Here is a 12,607-nt window from a genome sequence, read left to right as displayed (position 1 = left end):
ATTCATCACTATCACTAACTATAGATGTTTGACATTTCTAAACTGTTGTTTTCTCATATGTAAAATCAGGTTAATAAAGGTATCTCTTCCATGGAGTGAATGTGCAAATTAAATACACTGATCCCAGTAAAGTACTTAATGTAATGCTTGGCAGATAGAAATCACTCAGTAAATCTTAGCCATTATTGCTGTTATTTCCTTTGAGCTTTGTATTGAGTTTGCGGAAATAATGTTCATGTAAACTACAGGTGAAAGTGGCTTCATATACCTACTGCCACATTGTTGTGTCCTTCAGATATCCTAAACTCAATTTTACTATCCTACTCACACCTTGGCACTACAGTTTGCCATAGAGAGTTCTTGTATGTCTTGCCATTATAGTATGAGTGCAGCTTAATACACTGACGTAAAAATATTATGATGTGAACTTGTTTCAGACTACTAGCAAATTACAGTGGCTCAGTTTATTTATGTGGGTCCATTTATTCAGATGAATGTCCTTTCCCTCACTGTGAACAAATTATCACAGATGTTTATTTTCTTACAAACAGAAATTTAAAAGAAATCTTCAAAAAAGATCTTCCTTCATTAAAACAAAACAAAACAAAACACTGCCCATCACCAAAAGCAGTTTATAATTGGGATTTTAAAAAACTTTTATTTTAGGTTCAGGGGTACATGTCTAGATTTGCTATATAGGTAAACTGCATGTCATGGGAGTTTGGTGAACAGATTATCTCGTCACCCAGGTAATAAGCATAGTATCTGATAGGTAGTTTTTCAGTCCTCACCCTCTTCCCAACCTCCACCCTAAGCAGGCCCTGGTGTCTGCTGTTCCATTCCTTTCTTTGTGTCCATGGGTTCGCAATGTTTAGCTTCCACTTATAAGTGAGGACATGCAATATTTGGTTTTCTGTTCCTGTATCAGTTTGCTTAGGATAATGGCACCCAGCTCCATCTGTGTTGCTCCAAATGCCATGATCTTGCTCTTTTTTATGGCTGCATAGTATCCCATGATGTATATGTACCACATCTTCTAAACTCAGTCTACCATTGATGGGAATTTAGGTTGATTCCATGTATTTGACTTTGTGAATAGTGCTGCAATGAACATACACATGAATGTGTCTTTACAGTAGTACAATTTATATATCTTTGGGTATGGGTAATAAGCTTGCTAGGTCAAATGGTAGTTCTGTGTTAACTTCCTTGAGAAATCACCAAACTGCTTTCCACAAGGGCTGAACTAATTTACATTCCCATGAGCAGTGTATAAGCAAGCATTCCTTTTCTCCACAACCTTGCCAGGATCTGTTTTTTTTTTTTTTTATTTTACTTTGTAATAAGAGCCATTCTGAGTGGTATGAGATGGTATCTATTGTGGTTTTGATTTGCATATCTCTAGTGATTAGTGAAGTTGAGCACATTTTCGTGTACTTGTTGGTTGCATGTATGTCTTCTTTTAAAAAGTGCCTGTTCATGTCCTCCTTCTACCTTTTTATACGGTTGTTTTTGGCTTGTTAATCTAAGTACCTTATAGATTCTGGATATTGACCTTTATCAGATGTGTAGTTTGCAAATATTTTCTAGCATTCTGTAGGTTGTCTGTTTACTCACCTGATAGTTTCTTTTGCTATGCAGAACCTCTTTCATTTAATTAGATCCCATTTATCTGTTTTTCTTTTTGTTGCAATTGCTTTTGGTGTCTTCGGCATGAAATCTTTGCCCATTCCTACGTCAAGGATGACACTTCCTAGGTTATCTTCCAGGGTTTTTATAGTTTGAGGTTTTATATTTAAGTCTTTAATCCATCTTGAGTTGATCTTTGTATATGTTCTAAGGAAGGGGTTCAGTTTCAATTTTCTGCATATATCTAGACAGTTATTTCAGCACCATTTATTGAATAGGGAGTCCTTTCCCCATTGCTTGCTTTTGTTGACTTCATTAAAGACTGAGTGGTTGTAGGTGTGCAGCTTTATTTCTGGGCTCTCTATTCTGTTCCTAAGTATCTGTTTTTGTACCAATATCATGCTGTTTTGGTTACTGTGCCCCTGTAGTATAGTTTGAAGTTGGGTAACGTGAAGACTCCAGCTTTGTTCTTTTTGCTTAGGATTGCTTTGGCTATTTGGGCTCTTTATGGTTCCATATGAATTTTTAAATAGTTTTTTTTTTTTTTTTTTTTTCTAATTCTGTTATTAGATGTACTAAAATGTCATTGGTAGTTTGACAGAAATGGCTCTGAATCTGTAAATCACTTTGTGCAGTATGGCCATTTTAATTATATTGATTCCTCCTATCCATGAGCATGGAATGTTCTTCCATTTGTTTGTGTCATCTCTGATTTCTTTTAGCAGTGTTTTGTAATTCTCATTATAAAGATCTTTCACTTCCCTGGTTAGCTATATTCATAGGTATTTTATTCTTTTTGTGTCTAATGTGAATGGAACTGTGTTCTTGATTTGGCTCTCAGCTTGAATGTTGTTAGTGCATAGAAATGCTACCGATTTTTGTACATTGATTTCGTATGCTGAAACTCCAGATTCTGGAGATTCAAATGACTTCAGCAAAGTTTCAGGATACAAAATATGGGAGCTTTGGGGCTAAGACTATGGGATTTTCTTTTTTTCTTTTTTTTTGAGACAGAGTCTCGCTCTGTCGCCCAGGCTGGAGTGCAGTGGCGCGATCTTGGCTCACTGCAAGCTCCATCTCCCGGGTTCACACTATTCTCCTGCCTCAGCCTCCCGAGTAGCTGGGACTACAGGCACCCACCAACACGCCCAGCTAATATTTTGTATTTTCGTAGAGACGGGGTTTCACCGTGTTAGCCAGGATGGTCTCGATCTCCTAACCTCGTGATCTGCCCGCCTTGGCCTCCCAAAGTGCCGGGATTACAGGCGTGAACCACCACGCCCTGCCGATTATGGGATTTTCTAGGAACAGAATCATATCGTCTGCGAACAGATAGTTTGACTTCCTCTTTTCCTATTTGAACGTCTTCTTTTTCTTTCTCTTGCTTGATTGCTTGGGTCAGGACCTCCAATACGATGTTGAAAAGGAGTAGTGAGAGAGGGCAACCTTGTCTCCTGCTGGTTCTCAAAGGGAATACTTCCAGCTTTTGCCCACTCAGTATGATGCTGGCTGTGGGTTCGTCACTAATGGTTCTTATTTTTTTGAGGTATGTCCCTTCAATGCCTAGTTTGTTGAGAGTTTTTAACATGCAGGGATGTTGAATTTATCAAAAGCCTTTTCTGCATCTACTGAGATGATCATGTGGCTTCTGTTTTAGTTCTGTTTCTTTGATGAATCATATTTATTGATCCGCATATGCTGAATCAACCTTGCATCCCAGGAATAAAGCCTACTTGATTTTAGTGGATTAACTTTTTAAAGTGCTGTTGGATTCCGTTTACTAGTATTTTGTTTAGGATTTTTGATTCTACGTTTATCAATGACTTTGGCCTGAAGTTTTGGTTTTTGGTGTGTCTCTACGAGGTTTTGCTATCAGGATGATGCTGGCCTCACAGAATAAGTTAGGGAGGAGTTCCTCCTCCTTAACTTTTTGGAATAGTTTCAGTAGGAATAGTAAGCTCTTCTTTACACATCTGATAGAATTTGGCTGTGAATCTGTCTGCTCCTGGGCCTTTTCTGGTTGGTAGCCTTTTTATTACTGATTCAATTTCAAAACTCATTAATTGTCCGTTCAGAGATTCTATTTCTTCCTGATTCAGTCTTTGGAGGTTCTATGTTTCTAGGAATTTATCAATTTCTTGTAGATTTTCTAGTTTGTGTGCAGAGAGGTATTTGTAGCAGTCTCTGAGGGATTTTTGTATTTCTGTGGAGTTGGTTGTAACGTCTCCTTTGTCATTTCTGATTGTATTAATTTGGATCTTCTTTTCTCTTTATTAGTCTAGCTAACAGCCTATCAATCTTATTCTTTCAAAGAACCAACTCCTAGATTCGTAGATCTTTTGTATGATTTTTTTTTCTGTGTGTCTCAATTTCATTTAATTCAGCTTTGATTTTGATTGTTTCTCATCTTCTACTAGCTTTCGGATTGATTTGCTCTTGTTTTTCTAATTCTTCTACATGTGATGTTAGGTTGATAATTTGGGATCTTTCTAACTTTTTGATATGGGCATTTAGTACTATAAACTTTCTTAACACTGCTTTAGCTATGTCCCAGAGATTCTGGTGTACTGTACTTTTGTTTTCATTAGTTTCGAAGAATTTTTTTATTTCCACCTTAATTTCATTGTTTATGCAAAAGTCATTCAGAAGCAGGTTGTTTAATTTCCATGTAATTATACGGTCTTGAGCAATCTTCTTAGTACTGATTTCTATTTTCACTGCACTGTGTTCCAAGAATGTGGCTAGTATGATTTTGGTATTTTTGAATTTGCTGAGTTGTCTTATGGCTGACTATGTGGTCAATTTTAGAGTATGTGCCATATGCAGATGAGAAGAATGTATATTTGGTTGTTTTTGGGTGGAGAGTTCTGCAGGTGTCTATTAGGTCCGTTTGGTCAAGTGTTGAGTTTAGGTCCTGAATATCTTTGTTAGTTTTCTGCATCAATAACTTGTCCAGTAATGTCAAGCAAGGTGTTGAAGTCTTCCACTATTAGTGTGTGATTACTTAAGTCTCTTTGTAGATCTCTAAAAACTTGCTTCATGAATCTGGGCCCTCCTGTGTTTGGTGCATATATATTTAGAACAGGTCTTCTTGTTGAATTGAACTCTTTAGCAGCATGTAATGTCCTTCTTTATATTTTTGGATCATAGTTGGCTTATAATTGGTATTTCTATTAAGTGCTTATAAATTACAGTTGGCATTCTGTGTCAGTCTTGGAAAAATATTAAATATTTCAACTGTATCATAGCGAAAATGAAGTATCTTTCTATGAATATGGAGCTCATGTTATGTTAGGTGTGAAGTAACCAAGCAATAATGTTCCTGTCTCCTGTTTCTCTTAATAAATTTAATAGTATTTCACAAAAAAGTGTTATAGGACTCATGTTAAAACACAATGGTTAACTCTAATAACTCTTTAGCACATACAGGATAGGATCCAACTGGACCAAAATTATTCTCATAGCCACAGTTGTAAAAGGCTTTCACTTGTTCTTTAGTGAGAAGCAGCAGCAATTGATATCTGAATCTATTACATATAAAATTGCAGAATATGGTATGTAGGTATGCAGAGTACATTATAATCAGTTTTTATTCTAGAGGATGAGCTCAGTCATTCTCCATATAGCTTTCTGACATCTTAAAGAATGTTTCATATTGTCTGCTTTCATTAACAGAATTAGTAAATATTATCTTATTATTATAATCAAGGGTCCCTAGACTGGCAAAAGTAGGACAGCAGCACCTCTTTCAGAATTCTAGCTTAATAAGGCTTATTTCACTCTAGGTGTGCTTTACATTATAAAGTGATCCCTACTTTACATTATATTTACAATTCAATGCCTTTGCCTCCAGTGACCTTTTGTGAAAAATATCTCCAACTAGCTAGTTTTGAAATGTCGAAGCTTCGTTTGACTCTGATTTGACCCACAAAATACCTTTTTACTGAGTCAACGTACCACTCTATTATTTTTCTTACTTCTTTATGGCTTTGGATTAGGTTCTGGGCACATGTAGACTCCATTCCCTGATATTTACCACCCTCCCAGTCCCTGAGATAAACAACTAAGTTTTTGTTTGTCAACGATAAAATCCCTGAGATCTAAGAATTAGCTTCTAGCAATGAATGCTTATTTCCAACTAGCAAAGAATAAAAGAGAGCCTAGGGTTTTAAGAGAAAGTGGTCTTAATTCTACCTTTTAATGTTTTTACACATTTGGTATACCATTACTAGCAAGCTGTTTGAATATGGGCAGCCTAGGACAGCTCTTCCTCCTGGCAAGTGGTAGGTATTTTCAGTATGGAAACTTTCAACCCCTCATATGTAGACTGCTCTCTTGCTATAAGCTCTGAGATAAGACACAAGGCCAGATTGTGGTAAGAAATGTGGCTCTACTATGTCAGTTTTTTGAATATCAATTATGATTCACTGCAATACTAAACTACCAAAAAGATAGATGAGGAAAGGTTAAAAGGTTAAACTGCTTATAAAATACAAAGAAAAAAATAACCAAAAATTATGGAAGATAGAGCCCCAGGGTAGGGGTTTGGAGAATAAAGAATAGTTCTAGAAGATAAATGCAACAATGACATTATCATAGTCATTCTCATCATAAAATTATAATATTACTAATTTACTATTTTGTCTCATATCTCATGATTACTCTTTAACTTTTATTGTAGCTATATCATGAAGCAGATACACAATGTTATTTGCAATTCAAAGATAAAATGTCTTCCATTACATACACACAAAAATAAGTAATTTTGGAGAGTCATTGTAATATATTTAATATTGCATACAAAAGAAAAGGAAGAGGTTGTTTACATTAAGTATTCTTAAAAGTTCAGTGGTCTGCATTTATCCTTTCAAATAACATCAATGTGTGGATACCAAAATTACAATGCACACAAATCCACTCACTGACAAATTTCACTTGTACACAGCATAAATACTGTAATGTATTAAAATCAGAAATAACTATCATCTTTGATGAATCACTAAGAAAGGAACCCATGCCTGATCTTTAATTAACCTCCCTACTTCCCAGTTTCCTTAACTGTACTCCGGGGACAATAATATTACTGTATTTATATTATGACTATTATAAAATAAGAGAAATTCTATGTAGTTAGTATAATCCCTAGTAAATAATAAATGCTCAATAAAATAGTTACTACAAAAAGGAATACATCCTTATTAATACTATCATTACACTTATGCTACTTAGTTTCAATTCCAAATCATGTTTTAAGATATTTATTACCGTTACATAAAAAGTTATATGTAAACTGCCAGCACATAGATACATGCTGCCCCTCAGTCTTACTTTCTTGATTGTCCAACTTTCCCATTCAGACTAGGCTCTGGCCAGGTCTAAGACCATTAACTATGGTTGCAAGGTAAACCTAGCCTGGGCCAGGCACCAGGTTCCTGGAGTCATTTTTATAGCTGTGAATTCACTACTCCTTCATGGAAGGACTTTTGATAGTATTTTCCTTTTGGCCCTGACCTTTAACCTTGAGGCACTTAATTCGGTCTGTACAAACACTCAACAGTCACCTCACGAAAGGAGTTCAAACAAGAGGGAATTCTCTCTGCTTCTGGTCATGGTTCCTGAAATTAACATCCCTTAATTGTTCCTCTAACTTAAGGCACAGCAAGATTGCTACTCAAATCTGTTATCTGAATAAATTTTGTCTAAGCATATTCGTCAAATGAGATCAAGACATTTTTCCAGGAAGAAACAAAGAAAGGTCTAGAACAATAGTTCTCAATGGGTGCAGTTATTATCCTTAGGGCACTCTGGAAATGTATAATGATGTTTTTAGTTGAGGAGAGTGAAAAAGGCAAGTAGCATCAAGTTGGTATAACAAGAATTCTAGATGTCCTGCACTGCTCTGGAAAGAATTATTCCATGTCTCACATGACTTGTCAATGCCTTACCAGATACACATGTAAGTGAAATTTTTTGAGTAATTATTTGAACTTGGAACCTAATTATACATAAACACAAAAAAACTGTTTCACATGTCTTAACTCATGCTAAATTTTCCAGAACTCCCCTACTAAGTAAATCAAAAGAATATTATATTTTCTTCATTCAAAACTTTTGAGTTGTTTACCACTTCAGAAGATAATTTACTTAGGGCAAAGTCCTACATGGTATATCAGTTGCCATGATACAAAACAACTGTATTAATCTGCACTGATCTCTATTACATTTATTCATATGGGTATATATGTATATATAGATATTTCAAAATGTTAAATATATAGAAAGAGTTGACAATATCTAGCTGAATATTTTGAAATTAGGTTTTATAGCTTTGTCCACAATTGAATATACTATGCTCAAAATTTTTTCTTATGAAGCACTCAAACTATTAAGATAGCTAACAGTTAAGATACTTTACAAAGAAATAATAATGTTTTACTCTAATATTCACCTGAACACTCTGCTTTTCTTTAGGGTAAAACTATAGAAAATAAGTAACTGATGAATGAGTGATGTTTATTTTGATCAGTAGAGAAATCTGTATTGGAAGAATAAAATGTCTGGGTTAATTATAAGAGTGAAGGGGCCACATCATCCTTTGATGGCAACTTTACTCTCAGTACTTTCATTTACTTTTCCCTGACTTTCCCAGTTAGGATAATCTTTTTTTTTTTTTCCCTAAAAACTTTTGTGCTTGCCCAACATTTTTTAATCATTTAACTCTGGCTTACATAATAATTGTATCTGTATCTATTCCTCCAACTTGATAGTAAATTTCAAGGGGTAAGGGTCATATTAAAGACTAATGTGGGCCAGGCGCGGTGGCTCATGCCTGTAATCCCAGCACTTTGGGAGGCCAAGGTGGGTGGATCACGAGGTCAGGAGATTGAGACCATCTTGCCTAACACAGTGAAACCCCCTCTCTACTAAAAATACAAAAAATTAGCTGGGTGTGGTGGTGAGCGACTGTAGTCCCAGCTAGCTACTCGGGAGGCTGAGGCAGGAGAATGGCGTGAACCCAGGAGGTGGAGCTTGCAGGAGCCGAGCCGCGCCACTGCCTGTGCAACAGAGCAAGACTCTATCTCAAAAAAAAAAAGAACAACAACAAAAAAGGCTAATTTGGCTCCCAAAATGCCTAGTACATTGTCAAAACAGACCTGCTTTTATTACCTAGGGTCCTAGTTATATTGCTGTTTTAAACAATGAAACTTTTGACAAGTTTCCTAACTTCTCTAAGCCTCATTTCCTCATGTTTAAAATGGGAATATTAGTACATGCACTGCTCATTTCATAAGAGTATATGGGAATCATGAAATAATGTAAAGGATGATATCTTGAAAATGGTTACAGTATACATAACATAAAGTAATATCACTGTTAATATATCAAGGATTATTTTTCCATAAATATGTTTAAAAGTTATTTAAAATATCTCATTATGTCTAAGAATCAATTTTAAACATGATTTAGTTTCCATTTTATAATGAAAACAAGAAAATAAATCCATTTATAAAATTTTATATAATGTTAATGTTTGATAAAATATTCAAATAAACAAAGCAAGCTTCCATAGCAGTCAGCCAATGTCTTACAAAGATCAACAACTAGAATATTGCACTAGGTAAATAAGTCTTTCTAATCTAGTTATTAATTTCATTTATTACTTCTTGATACTTATCTGGCTCTTCCAGTACATTAAACCAACTTTCTCAGACTGCCAAAAATGATAGATTATGCTTCTGTGCATGCCTGTTGTTATCACCATGTCTATTTTCAGTATGTGTGCATGTGTGTGTTTGTCACTGAGATGCCTTAAGAAGCTCTAGTGAGGATAAACAGCCAGCTATATTGAGAACGCTCATTTCACAAAACATCCTATGCATCAAACTATGATTTTTTTTTAAAGCAAACGGTTTAAAAATAATGATACAAGAAGGAAAAATGATCCTTTGTTCTCCAACTAAATCTTATCCTTGGTCACACACTAAAAGGTTTTCATGATATTTGGTCTGGATCTGGAATGTAAACAATATCAATATTTGTAAGGATTTTTCCCCTTTATTTCACAGTAGTTTAAATTATTAACAAAGATATTAAGGCACTGTGTCCAGTGAAAAACTATGGAATTTTAAGTGCAAACACTGTAGATGACCAATGAATTTGGTGTGGATGATTCATACTTATGTTATGCATTCTAGTTGACTTAACTTTGGTATTTGATAAGCTAAAGGAACTACTCTAAGGCTAAATGTTACCACTATTATTTGACTGATAGGCTGTGTCTCTTACTAAGCATCCAGGATTCACTTGATTATACTAGACCTTTTTAAAGTTCCCAAATTGCTTGATCAGTATTCCAGGCCAAAAGTTGGAGGAGTCCAGAACCTAACGCCATAGATAAATCCCAAAGGGAGATAGGAAACATCTCTGACCAGAGGGTTTTATAATTAAACATGACTGAATGGCTCTTAATTGCCTGTAGTACTCAGAGAAATGAGACAGGTTTATCAAAGATAATCCTTATATTTGTATTTGAGGCATATATAGAGGCAGATATTTCCCTAATTACTCAGAGGTCATATTTGGAAAACTGTAACTAAACCAAGCATTTTTTTTTTTTTTTAATGAAAATGTCACAAAGAAATGTAATTTCACATGTGACTTCGGGTTATATTATACAGTATTTTGTTATATAAAACAAGAAATGGTATGTACTTCATGGGATTTCTTTTTCTTAAATAAAATGTTTAGCCTTTCTAATTCCGCTGTGGCCATGGCTCCAGTGAAAAAACTTGTGGCGAAGGGGGGCAAAAAAAAGAAGCAGGTTCTGAAGTTCACTCTTGATTGCACCCACCCTGTAGAAGATGGAATCATGGATGCTGCCAATTTTGAGCAGTTTTTGCAAGAAAGGATCAAAGTGAACGGAAAAGCTGGGAACCTTGGTGGAGGGGTGGTGACCATCGAAAGGAGCAAGAGCAAGATCACCGTGACATCTGAGGTGCCTTTCTCCAAAAGGTATTTGAAATATCTCACCAAAAAATATTTGAAGAATAATAATCTACGTGACTGGTTGCGCGTAGTTGCTAACAGCAAAGAGAGTTACGAATTACGTTACTTCCAGATTAACCAGGACGAAGAGGAGGAGGAAGATGAGGATTAAATTTCATTTATCCGGAATATTTTGTATGAGTTCTTGAATAAAACTTGGGAACCAAAATAAAATAAAATAAAATAAAATAAAATGTTTATTTCATTGTTGTCTGCTCAAAATATTCAGTTTATTTCCATGTACTGCCATGGGCAATAAAGCTGTTCTTTTCTATGATTTTGCAATGATACGTAATAAAATTATCCTTTTTTTGTTTTTTGGTTCAGTGAATACGACTCACATTATGGTCCTGTGAGCAGGCTGCTCACCTCTTCCCCATTTAAAGAGGCATATAAGTTAATTTACTTTACAACAAAGACAGAAACCCTACATTTCCGCCTTGTAAACTCCGTTAATCACATGGATTCTGATGAAAGTCAATGTTTCCATCTTTTAAACCGCCTTTTCCCCCCAACACAAATTAAACAACAACTTGGCCATGTTGAGGTCCTCAGTGTCATAATAATAGTGTGTTGGTCATGTAATATAGCCTCAAGCAGGTATCTCACTACAAGACCCATGTTAACAGTGGTTTAGCTGTATTAGTCTATTAAAGAGCTTTTTTTAAGGTGGAAATCTTGTTCGTACTTTATAATGAGAATAAATTGGACAAAGAAGGATTTACTTTGTTGTAAAAACTAAAATGTATTAAATAAGATTACATACAATTTTAAAATAAATATTTTAAATTGATAAATTCAACTTAAAGTGTTAAAATTCATACATGTACTTCTCCTAAATTTATTTCTTAATAAATTAATAAGTACTGGTTCATCAAATCTAAAAAACAGGCTCATTACCTTAAAAGGGAAAGATGACGTCCACACAGATAAAAGACAAAAAACAGCTTTTTCTAAAAATGCCTTTTTTAAAGCATATACTGTAAGTTTTCTAAAACATGTAATACCTTAAAAATTTATACACTCAATACCTTGTAATCATCCCTAAATCTTATGGGACATAAATGTATTTCATCAGAGATGAAATTCTTCAATGACTGCTAAAATGAGAATCAAAAAATTATTATAATCTAGTAGTCGGGCTTGCAGCAAGCATTAATCAGAAGTCATAATAAATCCACATGCTTCTTTAGACAGCACATTAGTCAAACAGTTTTCTATGATAACGACAATGACTAATGGGCTCTGAGTTAGAAGGGTCAATCATAAACTCATCAAATGCTTCATTTAATTTCTTAATTTGGACAAACACAATTTGTTTATGGGAAAGATATCAGGTGTTCGTGAATGAATAATGGCTATGAAACCAAACTCCATTAATCAGCTCATGATTACAAATGACTTAGAGATTGTTTATTCTAATTTCATTCATTTGGGTCAACAAAGAAAACATGAGCAAATGAAAACATTAAAAAAAAAAGCACAGTTATTTCTCCATATTTAATAAGGCAATGATAAATACTCTCTCAATAACTGTATCAAAAGGACTTTATTACTCAGGGTTGATACCATTCCTTTTTATAACTGAGTTGTTAATGCGTATGATTTATAATGAAACCAGGTAGGGAAAAACTAAAAACAAAATAATATACTTCACTGCTACCAAATTACACTCATTTTATGACTTCTGATTCCTCAGGCAGAGGTAGTCACTCCTGTGTTTCCAGTGCACTTTTTAACACTTTGTAGTTTTCCTGACACATAGCAGTAGGGTCTCAAATATTTCAAATATAATAGATGAATGGTTTATAGCACAATGCTATACTGTATACATATTGTCTGCACAGCTCTCTCCTACCTACACTAGGACGGTGAGCTACAAGGTGGCAGGAATAGTGTCAGGAACTGTTATATTCCCATTGCCTAGCATAAG

At 34.8% G+C, this 12,607-nt stretch overlaps 2 protein-coding genes across 2 annotated transcripts in view; one reads left to right on the top strand and one right to left on the bottom strand.

The window, feature by feature from the left end:
- RSRC1 (arginine and serine rich coiled-coil 1) overlaps positions 1–12,607 on the bottom strand; it is a 419,086-nt gene that overhangs the window by 137,759 nt on the left and 268,720 nt on the right. The gene's annotated exons all lie outside the window — the stretch shown is intronic.
- LOC108541100 (60S ribosomal protein L22) lies at positions 10,378–10,843 on the top strand. Its single transcript, XM_017890528.1, has one exon. It carries the CDS (start codon positions 10,400–10,402, stop codon positions 10,784–10,786), a length of 387 nt encoding a protein of 128 aa, XP_017746017.1. The 5' UTR covers positions 10,378–10,399; the 3' UTR covers positions 10,787–10,843.

This window comes from Rhinopithecus bieti, unplaced genomic scaffold (genome assembly GCF_001698545.2).
Source record: "Rhinopithecus bieti isolate Rb0 unplaced genomic scaffold, ASM169854v2 scaffold_17971, whole genome shotgun sequence".
Lineage (NCBI taxonomy): Eukaryota > Metazoa > Chordata > Mammalia > Primates > Cercopithecidae > Rhinopithecus > Rhinopithecus bieti.
This window is presented reverse-complemented; position numbering and strand designations above follow the sequence as displayed.